Source organism: Asterias rubens, chromosome 2 (genome assembly GCF_902459465.1).
Source record: "Asterias rubens chromosome 2, eAstRub1.3, whole genome shotgun sequence".
Classification (NCBI taxonomy): domain Eukaryota; kingdom Metazoa; phylum Echinodermata; class Asteroidea; order Forcipulatida; family Asteriidae; genus Asterias; species Asterias rubens.
In genome coordinates this window covers 9447906-9467198 of record NC_047063.1, presented here as the reverse complement: position 1 = coordinate 9467198, position 19293 = coordinate 9447906, and the positions used below count along the sequence as shown (strand labels likewise).

Below are 19293 nucleotides of genomic sequence, written 5' to 3'. Positions count from 1 at the left end.
ACTGCATTCCAAAAATTCATAAAGCCATTCAAATTGTTCAATAGTTTATTTTAGATCAATCATGTTTTTTTCCCCCCAGTTATGAATAGAGCGTTAATAGACTAACCTCATCCCTGCTATAAAGCCCATTCTTTTCATAGGAAATAAAGGTTTCAGCTTCAACCTTTTACAACCTTTAATACCGATGTTTTTCCAATTTTGTTGAACGGCGTACATCTGTGTTAAAGTCAATGATTGATATTTCATTTTGACACCATGCTAAGCATACAACACACAAACTGTAAATCTCCAATACTACCAAGGTTTGCATTAAAAAATTATTCGATGTAATTTGCATAAAATGTTAAAATGTTATGTTATCTCCAATAAAGTTGTCTTACAAATTCTGCCTGCAGGAATTCCAGGCTCTGTAAGCTCCTTCGCAAACATCTGTTAGCACAGTCAAACTCATGCAATTATTTTATCCACTATTTCAAGCATGCAAACCATTCTAGATTTAAAACAAATCATACCAAAGTTTTCAAAAACAGTCTACTTAACTGCATGGGGTTTCCCTGGAATAATTCTCTAGGGTTTTCCTCCCACATCTAAAACTGAAATTTCTTCATCATCTTTTCTCGTTTGGCTCTAATTAGAGCATTGAGCATATTTATCCAGATCCAGATCCAGAGGTGTTCTCGTAGATACATTTAGTTAGACAATAGAAGCTACACTTATTGGTTTTGTTGTTGTTATGATTTGGACAAATACAAATATCTTATTATTTTCTGCCAAGGGAGATTATAAGTAACCTTATTTAATAGGACCCTGAAGATGTTGTATCCACGTTAACATAATTAAGTATGACTTAATTCCACCTTTTATTATTCATGAAAAAAAATCTCCCACGTCCCCCTTCAATTGAACTGCTAACCAATTTAGAGAATCTGGCAGGCTGGTTTCGTGGGCAATACTGAAGTGGTTTTGACAGCTACATGTACATAACAGTGTAACTACATGTACAATGTGGGGCGTCCAGGAGCTGTAGAGTTAAAATTTAGGATTAGATTTCAACCATGGACATGATACTGTGGAGTGACTAGATTTAAAGGGGTGTTGAATGGCCTTTATGGAAGAGCAAATTTATTTAAATCCTTTGGTTTTCAATAAAACACACGTAAAACCAACCCTTGAAAAAAATCAGCATTTTGGGGTTAGTGGTGATTGTTTTGCCCGGGAGTTTGTGCACATTATGTTTGAAAGAGTAAATTTTTGACTTATTTTTGTTGTTGCAATCGAAATAAGCAACAGTGATTTGCTGTGTTGTCGGTGATATTCCACTTTGGCTGCAGTTAGATGGGAACATTTTGGTTGTATTGAGAATTCATACTTAGTAAAGTGTGCTTAAAGCCATTATACACTTTCGGAACAGAAAAAAAATAAAAGTTCACAGATGTACAAATAACTTACAGGGTTTACAGAAGGTAATGGTAAAAGACTTCTGTTGAAATATTTTCCCATAAAATGCTTTACTTTTTGAGAAAACATTAAAACAATTATCAATTCTCGACAACGAGAATTACAGATTATAGTAAACACATAATGTCATGACACGGCGAAACGTGCGGAAACAAGGTTGGGTTTTCCAGTTATTTTCTCCCGACTCTGATGACCGATTGAGCCTAAATTTTCACAGGTTTGTTATTTTATATAAGTTGTGATACACGAAGTGTGGGCCTTTGGACAATACTGTTTACCGAAAGTGTCCAATGGCTTTAATATGCGTTGAAACTTAAAGTAATGGAAAGGTTTGCGGTAATAACACCATGTAATGACTATCTCTAATGAGTTGGGGGGGTTCTGCTCAACGGTTCTTTTCAGAACCACCCCAACTCATTAGAGATAGTCATTACATGGTGTTACCGCAAACCTTTCCATAATGCATTTCCAGCATGCTAAGTTTCAAATCCTATTGAAACTTAAATTGTTTAATCTCCCCCTCCCCCAACCCCTGATAATTATAAAATGTTTCCATCTCTGAATTCTTATAGAGCAATTTTGTGTAGCATCCACATGAATTGATGAGTTTGAAAATAGCAACTGGACAAGTTTTGAAATGTGGCCCCCCCCCCTTTCATCATATTAAAAGTTTATAAAAATTGGCAAGTCCATAAAATAGGCCAATGTGTTCTTCCTTTGCGTTGTGTCCCAATCATGGCTGCAGGAAGTCCAGGCAGTGTGGCTCTCCCATTTGTGGCTTGGGTTTGTTCATGTATCACATTTAAAACATGGTTTTCTCTTTATTATGTTTTCGTACTAATGGCTTGTACAGTTGTAGTACTGCATACATTGTAGGCCTACATGTACAGTACATGTAAATGTCTGGAGCCATTTGCAGATGTGGGCATTTTATAGACTGCCTTGACGAGGACAACTCCGTCAGGTGATTATCTCCAAGGGAGCCATGAAGAAAAGAAGAAAAAAAACATGTCCAATATTTTATTAAATAGATGATTATGGGCAGACTGGCTGTCGCCAGGTTGCGTAAGAGCTTATGGTTTGTCTTATGACTTTTGGATGTAATGACATGGAGAGCATACAACTGTACATGTATGGCCTTGTTGTCATAATGAGCTACATACAGACATGTGTCCACATACATTGTTTGTACACAAGATCTGTGCTTAAAGCATTGACTATAAATTTTTAGTTGATAATGATATCATGACCAGTGCACTACATGTATAGAGCTCAGATGACTAGGGTGTAGATTTTTTGGAGCAGGCGCCATGAGCGCCTGCATTGGCCGATACCGGCGCTATACAAGACTTTGATTATTATTGAAATATCTCATGGCAGTTTAGCAGAAAAAAAGGTTCCTTTAAAAATGATTAGTTGCCTAATTCAATTCAATATAATTTCATTTTATTATCCCCAATAGGAAACTCATTTTGGCTTTACATTGAATTCACAAAAAACACAAACTTACTCTCTTTACTGAGCAGGGAAGATATCCAGAATAATGAGAAATACTCAATTATTTAGGAGCACCATCTGCCTTTTCTAGACCAGAAATGTCATTATGTCCAGCGCTAAATTTAATAAGGTACATGTACATACACACATAAATAAAGTATCCTGCCTCAAGGAAAGTATCGGAGATTCAAAACAAACTTGGATTTATTTGACATTTTTGATGAAAATAGCAGTGACAGATTTTTGCTGTTTACTCAACAAGTGCATACTCTATTCAACTGAAACTCTCACATGTGACTTTTATGGTATCTTTCTTGGTAGTTTTGTCTATAAGTTACAAGTTTAGCATTGGCATTAATTCTCCTCTATAAATGGTTTTACACAGGCCATTCAACTTTTCAGTTTTTAGTCGAGTTCACACAAATGATGAAAACGTCCATTGGAGAAAAAAAAACCTGTTGCAGGGGCGCACAGCCCTACATTGTAATCTATACTGCAGCAATGTATGCACTGTTTCAGTAAATAGAGTTTCAGTGTGCAACAAATCAATGGCCCAACTTGGTCCAATCAGTGGTCATCAGTAGTCATGGTTACCAATCAGTACTTCAATATGTACACAAATACACGTAAGTGTACATAATATACTGAAGTGCTGTGTTTGTATGTCATGTTTGTGTACGGTTCCTCTGTGGTGATGGCAATTTTCATTCTGCCAATATGAGTTTTATCATCGCTAATATATTGTAACCATAGAAGTTACTGTAACCATACATGTAGTGAGACGTTAATCAGTACCCAATGTACCCTACCAGAGACTCCGTCTGCTTATTCTTATAATTTTTTTTTTACGTTTCATACTTTTCTAATTAGTGCATTCTATGGACAGGGAAACACAAAGGAAGTTGATATGATATATTCTTTACATCCAATAAAATTTGGAGTGAACAAAGAGCAATAGACGTGCTTTTAAAGGGTCTATATGTAACTTTTGTAGGACAAAAAAAAACACAATTACCACAGATTTACACTACACTTACACAGTTTGAAGATAATGATAGTAGAAAGCTTGCCTGAAAATATTCCGTGCTGAGGTGCTGTAGTTTTTGGAAAATGAGTAAAACAATGTCATGAAAAAAAAATTCGTCTCATGAGACGAAAACTATTTAAATCATTTACAAACGTATTTTCATGACATTGTTTTACTCATTTCTCAAAAACTACAGTACCTCAGTAAGTAACATTTGAAGGGAAGCTTTCCACTATCATTATCTTCAAACCCTGTAAGTTTAATGTAAATCTATGGACATTTTGAAAAAGTACCCGAATCCTTTAAAACATGTATCAACAGTGTGTGTTCACAAAAACTGGAGGTTACATTCTATACCATATTATCCTGTATCGTGTTTGCTCACATTTTGTATAATAAATAACCATGAATTAAATAGAATGTCTTTTAAAGGCAGTGGACATTATTGGTATGTACTCAAAATAATTATTAGCATAAAACCTCACTTGGTAACGAGTAATGGGGAGAGGTTGATAGTATAAAACATTGTGAGAAACGGCTCCCTCTGAAGTAATGTAGTTTTCGAGAAAGAAGTAATTTTACACGAATTTGATTTCGAGACCTCAGATTTAGAATTTGAGGTTCCAAAATCAAGCATCTGAAAGCACTCAATCTTGTGTGACAAGGGTGTTTTTTCTTTTATAGTTATCTCGCAACTCCGATGACCAATCAAGCTCAGGTTTGTTATTTTATGCATATGTTGAGAAACACCAAGTGAGAAGACTAGTCTTTGACAGACATTTACAAATAGTGGCCAATGTCTTTAACATTGAATGAAAAGAAGGCTTTTATGGGCCAAGTATTAACGGATTAGATACTAAATGTTCATTTGAGTGTTCATGGTAGATTCAAGTCTGTATTTTTCCCCCTTTTCAATGTATTGATGTTGTAATTGTAGTCTTGCCCCTTGTTTTATGAGGTACAATATTCATTATTACGTTTCTATTCAGAGCCCATGGATGCATCCCCATATGTTGCCTTAATGCCTTGCCCCAAACTTAAAACCTCAAACCTTTGATTTTGTCTTTGACCAGGCCATAAATCATCACTGCGAAAATCAAACGCAAACATATTCAACAGGTTTGTACCACGTACAGTCCATACGTAAAGTTTTCTCGGCAAACCCTGAGTGTATGTGTTAGGAATACTGATGCTGCCTGCCTATGGTTGGCTTACCAAGGTTCCATTGACGGACCTTCCCCAACCGTGTAGTGCGTATTGAACATGTACCACTTCAGATTATTGATCGGCGCTTATACGATGACGCCATCGGTTACCAGGGAGGCACGCGTCAAATATCGAATACTCCAACCCTTGACACGATCCAACCTCGACATGATTATATCTCAGTGCCCTACAGTGAAGTCTCAAGATGACTTCTTCAACAGGTTGTGTTAAAAAAAAAAAGATATGAATGTACAACATGCACAGTACATTTGTAGACTATGCAGCATACATGCAGGCCTGTATTCTTCGTTTTTTGAAAAGGGCAAGTGTACCAAGGCATTTTCTCCTTGGTAAAGGGCACTCTATGAGAAAATTTGAAATTTTTAGAATTTCAAGGCAATGACCAGGGGGCATGGAGACAATCGCCTTCATTGCATCTGTGAATGGTGAAGTATCACTCAGGCCTGTGGATGTACATGCTGTGTGTGTAGGTACCCGGTGTGGCGGTTTCAGTCTTCCGCCGTGTTCAGTTTTCCGGGTGACGTAGTCGGACATATCAACACGTTGTTCGAACGGTTTTAGCTTTTCAGTTTTCCGGGTGACCTGTCAGATACCGCCGCGAGTACCGTGGCGAGTAATTTAGTTCTCTGAGCAGTGACCCCAAATTGTTCATTACGATTCTTTTCTGTGTAGTCACATAATCTCTTGCCCCATCTTTACATGTATTCATGGGTACAACTTTAGGCAGGTCACACTCTGCTTGCATAAAAAACAACTCATACTATCCACGCGCGTGTGCCGCTAGTTGTACTCGACTCGTGGACGCCGCCATGACAGCTACCGGAGGGTAACGGATGACTCAATACGGCACTAAAAATGGACTACTTTCGCTTGCTGTGCGCAGGCATCGCATGACGTAATGCTACCGTATTTGGTCATTCGGAAAACTGAACACAGCGGAAAGTTGAAACCGCCACACCGGTACTGTACTGAATGGTTAAACTGCTGGCGAAATGAAAAACTATTACTGCAGCTTCTGTTGCTCCTTTTACCATATTTTACCTTGAAGGATGCAAGAATCGATTGAGGTTTCATTGTCAATGCTCTGCTGTCTGTAATGGTGAAAGCTAAAGTAAGACACAACGACCTCCATACTCTGGAATGGAGGCAAGGATTCCAGTTTTTCTAATAAAACCCTATAATGTGGTCGTTTTTACCTCCATGATGTACTGCATTGTGTAGCCTTGCTACGTACCCGAGTGGAACTATTTATCGTTTTACTTGTGGAAGTATTTTGCTGAATCCCCAGTGTTTTGAATGAAACTAACCGCGTTATCATGATTGACTTACATGTATTGTTCAGATAATGGATGCATAATCTGTATGTAGACTAAGACATCAGTCCTTAGATTTATTTTTGGGTGGATGTACATAACAAGGTTTTCTTTCTCACAGATTGCAGTATGCCACAAACTTATAATGTTCAGTGACTAGGCCTGGGCGAATTATTCGAATATCCGGTTAATGGCGAATAGGTTTTCCTATACGTAACTGCGAATGCCTTTTTTTTCTTAACCGGATATCCGCATAGGGCGTGAATAGCTATATAAACCGAATAGTTCTGAATTACAACCAAGTAACCGGATATTCTTTAATATCCGAACATCCACGGACGTCGGGCGACAACTGATGAAACTTCTATTAAGACAGCATAAAACAGCATAAATTAAGTATTTAACTATGCTCACCTCCGTGAAGAGTTAAAACAATGACATTTCTGACGTAATTTGTTCAAAGATTACGAAAGTTTTTCTTCACGTAGAGTCAATCACGATCAAAAGAAAAAGCAAATCGCTATCTTTAAATTAGATCCGGTTATTTTTATGAATGAACCGAGTGACACTCTAAAACTAATATCAATCCGCCCATTAAGATCTCATTCACAAACGAACAGCGCCCTCTAGCGGCAAAATAAAATATTTTAAATATTTTTATTTTTAATTTTTTTTTTTTTTTAACGCCCTCTAGCGGCAAAAAAACTATTCAAATATTCGGTTAATTTCGGATAGTTGGCCAGCGGTATCCGAATACCAAAAGTTCGCACATCACTATCAGTGACCTACATTGCAGTTCAAGATATTACACATACATTTGTACAACCTTCACATGCTCAACTTTCACACATTCGTCTGGCCATGTGTTAAACATAAACACATTGTTATGATTACTCTACTTATAACCTTGAACATGATAGCAAACTACTTGTTCATGTATATGCCTACTGTATCTACGTGCTTCACATTTCCCTTGGAAATTGTGTATCACAAAACTGAATTTGACCATGGAGCCCTTCTAGAATGCCTCCTCCCTCCTCTCCAAGACCCTAAAGCCAGGTTCATACTTCCTGCTAATTCGAATGCGATGCAGATTTGATGTGAATTTGGCGTCACAACCCCTCTTTTGCTGCAATATTTTCAAGAGGGTTGAGCACAGCTCAGCTCAGTGCGAATTTCGTTGCGATCTTGTGACGTCAACATTCGTATCGCATTCGCATTCGCAGGAAGTATGAACCGGGCTTAAAGCCGTGTTCCCAATGGACTTTTTCCCCCGCTGCCACATGGGGGAAGTTTCTGTGACTGGCTATAATAGTGTATTTCTACCGTGTGTTCCCACCCGGATTTATATCCGCGATGTTTGCGAAGCGTGAAACAGTGTGTAGGTTTACAGTGCGAAGCTGTTCCGAATGGACTTTTTAGGCAGCCCTGATAAGTTAACGTGGCTGAGCGGAAGTCTTCGCGACCTCTTTTGGCCTGTTAGTTTAACATCACTGTCGTGGTAAGTTGACATTGAGGGCAGACATACCTTGCGTCCCCATTGGATTAAATTTTGTCATTCTACAGAAAAGTTGTGTACTTTGTTTAAAAAAAAGTCTAATGGGAACACAGCTTTAGTCAATGTTTGCTCAATCATCACTCACTCACTCATGTTGCTCCCTCTGCAGTGATGTTTGCCTCATTCTTATTATTTCTCATTTTCTCTCCATCCAGAGTCACAGGAGGGGAGCTGTTTGATAGAATCGTTGCTAAAGGTAGCTACACAGAGAAAGATGCTAGTAATATCATGAGGCAAGTCTTAGAAGCAACTGATTACATCCATCAGCAAGGTGTCGTCCATCGAGATCTAAAGGTAGACTTAACTTCTGTTTACATTCTTTCCAATTTACATTTCAAGCCTTAAGCCCGGTTCATACTTCCTGCGAATGCTTCGTGCGATGCGAATTTCATTGCATCACAAAGGGAAATGGAGCGTGTACCAATTGTTGCGTCACCAAAGTTCACTTCGCATTCTCAGGAAGTATGAACCGGGCTTTAAGTCAGTCTCCAATCGCCGCTGGTTTGTTCAAACCAATCCTCGGTAGTTGGTTAATCAATATCGATTATCGTTTGATTAAGTTTTTGAAAGAATGTTTCAACAAAATGTTCCTTATTCACCTGATCTGCTCTGACAAAGGGCAACAGTTATTATTTGTAATTGTACTCCTCCATGACGTGGGTTAACAAGCACAAGCGTGTAGCTTTATGTTTTGAGCTACAATCGGAATGGCAACAGTCTACTTCAAAGGACTCCTTGACACTATCGTGCCTAATCGCAGTGTCGTACGTATAGTTTGACCTGCTCTATTGAGTAATGAATACCATTATTGAACATTTCTTCAATCTCACATTTACATTAATGTGAAATGTACATGTAAGGATGCATACAGGTACATTACATATTTGGACTGCTTTGAGTGCTATGGTTAAAACTCCAGTCCGGAGGTGATCCGCAGCGCTGTCTATTTTCTAATGAGGCAACGCCGATGGAAAAATTAACTGGTGCGGGGATCACCGAGGGTCTCATAGTTTTATTGATTGCATGAGTAAAGACAGTCAATGTTTGTTTTAAAGGCAGTGGACACTATTGGTAATTACTCAAAATAATTATCATCATAAAACCTTTCTTGATTACAAGTAATGGGGAGAGGTTCATAGTATAAAACATTGTGAGAAACGGCTCCCTCTGAAGTGAAGTAGTTTTTGAGAAAGAAGTAATTTTCCACGAATTTGATTTTGAGACCTCAAGTTTAGAATTTGAAGTCTCGAAATCAAGCATCAGAAAGCACACAACTTCGTGTGACAAGGGTGTTTTTTCTTTCATTATTATCTTGCAACTTCGACGACCGATTGAGCTCAGATTTTCACAGGTTTGTTATTTTATGCATATGTTGAGATACACTGACTGTGGAGACTAGTCTTTGACAATTACCAATTGTGTCCACTGTCTTAAAACACCCCAAACATACATGCAATGTGTCTAGACATCTACACATAGCTACCAAGAAGCTGCTGTTTCTATGGGTTTAGTTGAGGGGTTGCTATGGGATAGTGTACATTGGTTACAATAAGTACTGTACTACATGTATGTTTCTTGAAAAAAAAAGAAGATTGATGTGTTTTGATCCCCATCATATGGGTGCCTTGAGGCAACACTCTTCAGGAAGCCTTCAATGAAGTACATCTTAAGTATTCCTGTTAGTGTGTGCCCAATATACTTCAACATTTTTGATAGATGGGTTCTTATAGCCCGAGTTCTTACGCCAACATTAAGGTCGATAATTCTGACAGATGGAAGGAGAAAACAAATATATCCGATGAAGTTTCAAATGGAATTTGTCATCTTCACGATTATTGAATGCTTGTCTCATATCCGGTATATATCTGAAAGTCTTATTGATGGGGTTGACATTCTCACTCCGGCTGGGTAGAGTTTCAGGCTTTGGGTAGTTTCCTAACTGTACATATGTCATAATATGACAAATACTCCAAGATTACTCTGTAACCTACTGACACAACCAGAGGATTGAAGGCTACGAGGTTCAGCTAGAGTGTACATTATTAGTATCATTCTGTTCGTTTCTGGTTCGTTTTACATTCAAATCTTGCTGTCCATTGGCCGAATTACATCACAAAGAAGAAACACAATTCTAAAATTCATAAACGATACCCAAATTCCACACTGAGGAAGGAGGGCTGTGGAAAGCTGTAAGACCTGATTTGTACAAGTGATGAAAAAACATTGAACAGTCATTTAAAACAAAAAATAAATTATACAACTTAAGTAGGATTTGAAACTTTGCATGGTGGAAATAAGATATAGAAGGGTTTGCGGTAACACCATGTAATGACTAGAACCACCCCAACTCATTTAGAGATAGTCATTACATGGTGTTGCCGCAAACCCTGCTATAAATTATACAACTTGTTGAAATTCATTTAAGAAAGTGCACAAATAATTTTTGTACTGGCTAAACCCCCCCCCCCCCCCCAAAAAAAGAAAGTATTGAACAATGGTATTTAAGGAATACTTGGAAGTGCATACATACTACCTAAACAAGTGTACATTATGAACACTTCATGTATGCACTTTTAAATTGACTGCCTTTTGATGTCATGCACTCTCTCGGCTGAATCCTTTTTTTGTCATGGTCTGGGAGAAAATTTGATCTGCCGATGATAAATGATTTTATAAAGCTCATCAACATCACCCCTGTCACCAATCGGGAAGACATGCCGGAGACAACATTCAGTACATGGTTTGGTGACAGCTTTCTGCAATCTTGTTGAGATATAGGTCATGAATGTGACTAGCCGGGGGAACCCATTGGTCTGTCATCGAGACTCTTAAAGCACTGATGCAACATGAGTTGACGAGAGTTCGTTCATGCCTCGTTGCAAAAAAAACTGTAAATTATTCAACTGTGAAAATAGATACTTTTTGTTATTTAAGTGCATTGTTGTCGTTTTGACAAATCACTCAAAATTTGTACATCATTTGGAGGGGCAGGGCAGACAGGGGCAATCAAAATACCCGACGTCTGTTTGTATTAATTTGATAGATAATTTGTTATTTTATTTTATTTATTTATTTGTTAATTTATTTATTTATTTTGATTTTTATTTTCTCTCTTTCTTTTTTTTATTTATTGTTACTGTTAACATTATTATTATTATTATTGTTATTATTATTGTTATTATTATTATTTTTTTTTGGGGGGGAGGGATTTATGTACATGAATTCTACCAAACCTGTTGCAAGATATAAAAGACAATGCACTAAAACTGTCAATTGTAATTATTTGGTTGCATAATTTCCAAACTTGTTTTAATAAGTTCTACATTTAGATCCAAAAACCAATTAGTTTAAACATAAATTTTTATTTTGGTTATTTTTTTATTAATTATATAAATTCTACCAATATTTACCCCGACTGTATCGTGTCTTTAAAGCTATGTGGTAGACTTATTTTGTATGAATAATTATAGGCCAACTAACTTGGCAGAAAGGATAGACTCTAGGGTGAACGTTCGGTGCTCACCCTCTACATGTACTCCCCAAGGGACCCCGTTTCAGATGAACTCTTGAAGTGTGTGAAGTCACCACAAGGGAGATTGAAAAGGGCGGGGGGGGGGGGTCTGAGATATATCATTCGATAATAAACGATTTTCTGTTAGCGTCATCCCCAAGGAATTTTTGACCAAGGCGCTCATCAGTGAGCTAAAAAAAGTTAAATTGCCACCTTGCAAGTCATGGTGTGAGCTTAATGGCATGGTTCATGGTACGGATTTGTGTCAGAGAAAAATGCATCGGTAATGCTGGCAGTGGAAAGAGAGCAGTAGGTACTTTTTTAGACAGAACTTGATGTTGTAGGTTTCATGTACAAATAGAGTGATTTGATTATTTTGTCAGCTTACCGATTGAGTTAATTTAATCTTCAATATTAATACAGCGCATGATTGGCTTTTGGAAAAGACAATTTATTCGAATCCTTAAAGGCAGTGGACACTATTGGTAATTACTCAAAATAGTTATTAGCATTAAACCTTAGTTGGTAACAAGTAATGGGTAAAGGTTGGTACATTGTAGTATAAAACATTGTGAGAAACGGCTTCCTCTGAAGTGGAGTACTTTTATGAGAAGGAAGTAATTTTCCACAAATTTGATTTTGAGACCTCAGATTTAGAGTTTGAGGTCTCGAAATCAAGCATCTGAAAGCTCACAACTTCGCGTGACAAGGGTGACTTTTCTTTCAATATTATCTCACAACTTCGACGACCGATTGAGCTCAAATTTTCACAGGTTTTTTTATTTTATGTGATACACCAAGGATGAGCAGACTGGTCTTTGACAATTACCAATAGTGTCCATGGTCTTTAATCTTCAATATTTTAAATACAATGGTGCATGATTGGCTTTTGGAAAAGACATTTTATTGCAATCCTTAACACAATCACAAGTAACCATGTCCTTGGCGAGAAGATATGCCATGTTAAATGTTTATGAAACTTCTCTTTTGTTTTTCATCTCAAAGTGCGTAGAGACTTTCTGTGATTGTGATATGCGCTCTACAAAAATGGTTCATTATTATTATTATTATGATGAAAAAACACGTACATGTACACACGCACACTCTGTCAGTTGTACAGTGTGTATATCTCGAGTCCAAATCCATTTTCCAACTGCAGTGATGTACTTTAAGAGTCCATAAATCCTTTCAAGAATAATTCATTGCACTTCATCTCTGGACCAAAATAAAACCACTACATGTACCTATTTCTCAGTTTTTAATTTTTTTTGGGGAGAGTCCTGCGTCTTTGGATCACGTGTTCACTCTTTAACCCCTTGTACGTAATTTCAATGGCATAATTTTCAGCTGTACGATCTGCACTCTATTTAGTGCGGCTTGGCTAAGAGGTGTCTGTTCTGCCACGTCGTCGTAACCTGGCCATACTATGATTGACAGCCCACGGGAATGCCCCCGCAACGACCAATTACCTTCAAGGAATGATTGCACCACAAACCCCAGCAGTTATCGTTCACCATACGAGGGATCTTTTTAGTACTGAGGTGGCGGGGTTAGGCTCTGTTTCTCACACTGTCGTCGATCAGCGAGGGCCGGTTGGACGGAGGGATCAGCTAGAGATATCCAAACAGCTGAGGGGCTCTTGAGTGTCTCAACATGTCTGCACGCTTGTCTTCTACTGTGTCATCTGCAGGCCACACGGTTATGATCGCTGAGTGTTTACGTAAAATGCTTGGCTTGTGTCCCCGATACTACATGTATGAGAGAAGTACAGGTGTCCGTTTTCAAGTCGGTTTGATTTGTTTTTCCTTGGGTGGTGTCAAATAGTAAATGAGTACAAGGAATAGCCAACCATGAAATCACTCTTTTGGCATGATGCTCTTCAAAGGCAGAGAAATGAACAACAATACAAAAACTTTTATTGATTGAACAATTTTTTCATTTTTAAGCAAACGACACCTGCCCAAATGTACATTTTGTACACAAACCACATTTTTGCAGCTCCCAGTTGTTTTGTGAGTTGCATGGTACATGTGTACATGTATACGCAGTGTGCCACCCTGAAAACTTATTCTCATACTCATTCATGTAGAAAGCTTACAAGTCACAATGCTCCATAAATTTCTGATTTCATTCTCAATTTTTTTTTTCTAGAGCATTTTTAGCAAAGTGGAACATTACAAGGAACTTTTGAAGATAATAATAAGCGCATTTGTAGAGGGCATATCACAATCACAGAGAAGTCTCTATGGGCTTAGAGATGAAAACAAAAAAGAAGTAAAAGTTAATAGAGATGTAAAGTAAATACAAAAGCAAAATTAAGTTGATACAGAAAGAAGTACTGAAGGCTATTGCAAAAATAAATGTGTTTTTAACTTTGTCTTAAATAAATTTACTGTTTGAGCTTGTTTTATGGTGGAAGACTATTCCATACTTCTGCTGTTGCTGCTGCAAAAGCTCTGGCCCCATAAAATTTAGTAAAAGTCGAGGGACAAACTAAGAGAGACCTGGATTTAGAAGGGGGATGATATTTTTGGATGAGTTCCTGGAGATAAGTCGGGCCTAAACCTTGCAAACATCAAAGAACTAATGAAAGTATCTTTTACTGAATACGGTGTTTTATTAGAAGCCGATGTTAATCATGCAAAATAGGAGAAATGTTTTATACTCTGGGGTAAGGTTCTTTTTGGGAAGTGGAACAATAGTTTGGGCAGCTTCTTTGAATTTACCTTAGGTATTGGTTTGTTTTCTTCCAACAATTTGATTTCTCAAAACACTGTGGTCATAACAAAAGACATTAATGATTTTGACATTTACGTAAGGATGGTGGACTATTAAGTATGGATGTAATGCAAGAAATGTGAAGTAATAATTGGACGGGCTCCAACAAGATGATTCTGGGAAAGGTTGCATATGATCACATCTTCCTCTGGCGGGAGGCAATTAAAAGCCCGCTGATGAACATGTCTGCCCAATTGATTAGTTCATTAATTAACCCCAGAATCATCACACATGGAAGACCTTTAAAAATGTCCTTATTATATTAAAAACAGCACCGATGTGAAAGAGCACTCTAAATAAAGTACAGTGTTTCAGTCAACGCTTCTCTCTGCAAGGCATTCTTTACAGGCAACAAGTTCCATGCAATTCACAAGAAGAAAACATATTAGAAATGTAAAACTAAAAGTACTCTGGGAGATCGCGCTTTTGAGTGTGTTGCTCCTAAACTTTGGAATGCTCTCCCACTTGCAATCAGGATCGCCAACTATACAGGTACCTTCAAAACATTGCTCCAAACCCATTTATTCCGCCAGGCTTTTTACTAGACTTTTACGAGGCCTTTTGCCGGCTGTGGTTTTATTTTTGCTGTTTGACTTTTTTTATTATTTTTTTTACAAGCACCAATAAAAAGAGATCCCTGGTAATCTGTCGTCTGTCATTTACATGATGTAGAGCAAGACTTAATTTAATCTTGATTATTTAACAAGCTTTCACTCGACTCCTTTTGAAAAAAATTACAAATACTAACATCCCTTGATTTGAGGGGACAGGAGTACATGTAAATGTCATGATTTCACCTAATAGTACATGGTCCGTATATAATATAAGAAAAACAATATATCCCCATAGCAAGCAGGGGTCCTTGGTTTTTGTACAGAACATGTTCCACACTAAACATACTACGTGTATAAGTGTGATGAAATTAACATAGTTGATATTTTGTGCAGGTTGTCTGGATCTCTGTTAAAACTAACAAGGGTACGTGGTTAATATTTTGCAAGGATAGCTTTTTAAAACACTGGAATTTGCTATGTTTGGACATCAATGTGACTTTAGTCAATGTCTCTTGTTAAAGATAGTATTTTGTTAAAGGACCTTAAAAAGGCAAGACAGCGTTTCTTTTGTAAGCACTGTGGTTGGCTTTAAGATGGTCATAGATTTACTTGTGGGACAGTGCTTTTATGGAAGAAAAGGGCATTGGATGAACTGGTCACATCAGTTGCGACAGGGCCCAAGTCTGTAAGCACAACAACTTGCTAAGCACAGGAAACTTTTTCTTAGCAAAATTAGCCTACCAGCCAAAAAGCCCCATACATTTATCATTGCTGTGACTGGTATCTCACTCATTTCTCGCTTAGGAATTTGCTTATCAGAGTTTCCTGCCAAATAGCTTTATGAAATCGGGATCAGATGGAGTGAAACAGTCAACAACAGCTATCACATTAAGCAAAAACAATATTAAAAAAAACACCTAGGGCAAGATAAATAAAAAAGTTAAAATGACTTTCAGCCTGCTAGGAGTCCGAGATCTTTCCTAACCTTCACCTAGTTTCATTTAGTTGAGCTCTTAAGCATGTTTAGTGACGAGAATTTCCATTTACACGTGTATTCCACTGCTCAAATATTATTAGAACTCTTAATTAAATTTCATTTTGATATTATTCTATCCTTGAACGGAAATGTTGTTTTGGTCATGGCCGGTGGATGCGTCTTTCACACTCGACTATGCCACACACCCGACTATGCCAAATAGGTTGGGATTCTTCATCACCTCATGTTGGCGTGTCGGTGTTGTGGTCAGTTCAAGCTGTTGCCTTTATAATGACGGTGAATGAAAAGGTGTTACGGCAATGAACAAGTGAAGAGTATACCAGATGTTCCTTATACACGGAATTCTTTTAAAGGAACACGTTGCCTTGGATCGGAGTAGTTGGTCTATAAAAAGTGTTGTAACCGTTTGTTATAAAATGCATATGGTTGGAAAGATGTTTTAAAAGTAGAATACAATGATCCACACAAGTTTGCCTCGAAATTGCGTGGTTTCCTTTTACTAAGCGAACTAACACGGTCACCCATTTATGGGAGTCAAAAATTTGACTCCCATAAATGGCTGACCGTGGTAGTCGACGAGGTAAAAGGAAAACCGTGCAATTTTGAGGCGCATTTGTGTGGATCATTGTATTCTACTTTTACAACATCTTTCTACCCATATGCATTTTATTAAAAACGATTATAGACGCTTTTCAAAGACCAACTCGACCGATCATTATACTTTTCTCAGGGATTGATTTTAGATGATGATTAGAAGGTGTTTTGTAAACCGGTGATTGTAGATGACATCTGTAGGCGTACAGAACGGGGGAGTTACATGTATAAAGGACCCACATTTATTTGTTGATTGCGCTTATTAACCCAATTCAAGAGGACCACATTTCACAGAGCTGCTTAAGCATAAAAAGAAGCTAAGCACAAAAAAAACAACAACAAAAAACATTCCACTGGCTATCCACCCACATACATTGTTTGTGCATCTTATTTCTCCTGAACTTAAGAACAAACTGAGTATACACTGCTTATCGCACATTATAAACCATCTTCAGAGAGGAGAAATTTCACACCTTTATCAGAATTTGAACTTGTTTGTATCTGCTTGGTGACAAAAATAGTTATTATTTTTCTTGATATAAAATTATCCTGCTCAAGATTTAATCTCCTTCTTTAGCACTGAGGATACAACATGGCCCTTTTCGAAACCACTGCTTCGGCTTTGGATTCAGCTTCAGGCTCCTTTCTCTTGTCTGAAGCCCCTAGCATGTACGCAAAGCACCCAAAAGATTGTCAAAACAACCGAGGGGCCTAGCTAGCCTGAGCCGAATCCAAAGCCGAAGCCAAGGTTTCAAAAAGGGTCTACATGTATAACTGTAAAATGCTACCGTTTCAATATACCTCCTCAAATTTAGATTAATTTGTTGGGAATGACTCTCAGCCCTTCATCTTGTAAGAGCATTGTAAACTGACATGTGGTACAAGTGCATACTGACTCTAGTGACAGATAAACATAATAACATGGTAGGGGTTGCACTCATTATACTTGATTGAAAAATCAGTCACTTGTGGCCATGGATTCCTTTAAGAGCACTTAATATAAGGAATGGTTTAGGGTCATTATTAGCAATCGATAAGGTTTTAATTACAGCACAATACAAATTAAAGTTGTAGTAGTGCGCAGGATATTAAATTGCGCCTATTGATTTTATTCAACTTTTATCCCTGGTAATAGTGGATGGAGACACTGTGACCACAACACTGGTCAATCCTGACCTTTTAGATTCTCAATTTGATTTCTTCTTCTTTCTTTCATCGTCTCTCTCCAGCCTGAGAATCTGCTTTTCTACAACCCCCACGAAGACTCCAAAATCATGATTAGCGACTTCGGCCTGTCCAAGATGGAGGGCACTGGCGACATGGACACTGCGTGTGGGACGCCGGGCTACGTTGCACCTGAGGTCCTGAAACAGAAGCCCTATGGCAAAGCAGTAGACGTCTGGTCAATCGGCGTAATCACATACATCTTGTGAGTGTTAAAGACTAGACGTTGGCGTCAGCCACTAATTCACTGTATAAAGGATCCGGACTATCGCCGTCGTGTAAATGACACCCCTAGCCTTGTAACCTGAAATATCCCTAATGGTTGAGGATATATTCCAAAGTGGTTTCGCTCATTCAATGCCGGTTTATTGTCAATGAATATTGAAGTACGTTTTGTATGTTGATACAACTCTTTATGCTGTGAGCTTTAGTTTCAAATTCTACTTCAGATTTTTTGCTTCTTTACTATACTATCACGGTGCGGGTGTTTTTATTCATTTGTTGCACTATTGTGTTTGTATCATGTACATGTGCATGTACAAAAGAAGTTGGCAAATCAAAATAAGTCACCTGTTGACCTTGTTAAGTTAATTAAATCTGCCCATGAAAAAAGCACCTTGATTCTCGCCATTCAATCTTATTTGAAAAAAAAAATGCATTCAAGTGTATGTACACTCTACATGAATTGACCAAGATGTTTAATTAAGACATGGATTTCAAACTGAAACCTTTGACTTACATGTACATGTACTTTACTATGCAAGCGCTCCACCAACTGTGGTCAGCCACCCTGTTTTGTCAGTTTTTGTTAGGGGTGCCAGTCAGAAGCCGTTCAATTTGTAACTGCCACAGGGATCACACCAGAGTTTACCTGGGAAGCAGCAGGGTCCAATTTCATGGAGCTGCTTAAGCACAAAAAGTGGCTAAGCATAATAATAAAAATTACAAGAATAAGGTTACAAACCAAACTGCCAATGCCATGTACACGTAACAAGTTAAATTTGTGACTGGTAGTCTGCTTATTTCTGCTTAGGAGGAAAAGTTATAATAAATATCATCTGCTTAAACAGTTCTATGAACTTGGGTCCATTGACAGGGATTCCCCAGATACTACTTGATAGTTGTAAATAAACTTTTTGACGGAGTGGTTTTTAACTTTGCCCATTTTACAGATTATGCGGGTATCCACCATTCTACGATGAGAGCGACTCAGTACTATTTCAGCAGATCATGAGCGGTCACTATGAGTTTGACTCGCCCTACTGGGATGAAATCTCAGACTCAGGTAATTCCATGTTCATCATTAAATTCCCATCATTTCAAGCATGCACCTTGGCAGCTGGGCCCAATTTCATGGCTACTGTAAGCAAAGAATCAGCACTTGCGGAAGCAGGGAATGATGAGCTCAGGTCGAGCGTATTTCACTGGTTGGCGTGAAATTTTTGCTTGTGCACATTTTCAGAATGGAATTGAGAATACCTGTGAGGGTGCTACATTTATTTTCACCTATTATCCAAACCATATTAGTTTGAAAGGAATCCTTTCTCAAACTAGT

General features: G+C 37.9%; 1 protein-coding gene across 1 annotated transcript in view; it reads left to right on the top strand.

Annotated features, from left to right (window-relative positions):
- The window catches only part of LOC117302912 (calcium/calmodulin-dependent protein kinase type 1-like), a 105428-nt gene that overhangs the window by 25463 nt on the left and 60672 nt on the right, over positions 1-19293 (top strand). Inside the window, exons 4-6 of the mRNA XM_033786895.1 lie at positions 8236-8374; positions 17744-17943; positions 18911-19023. Coding sequence (XP_033642786.1) covers positions 8236-8374; positions 17744-17943; positions 18911-19023 — 452 coding nt within the window. The remainder of the gene's footprint in view (positions 1-8235; positions 8375-17743; positions 17944-18910; positions 19024-19293) is intronic.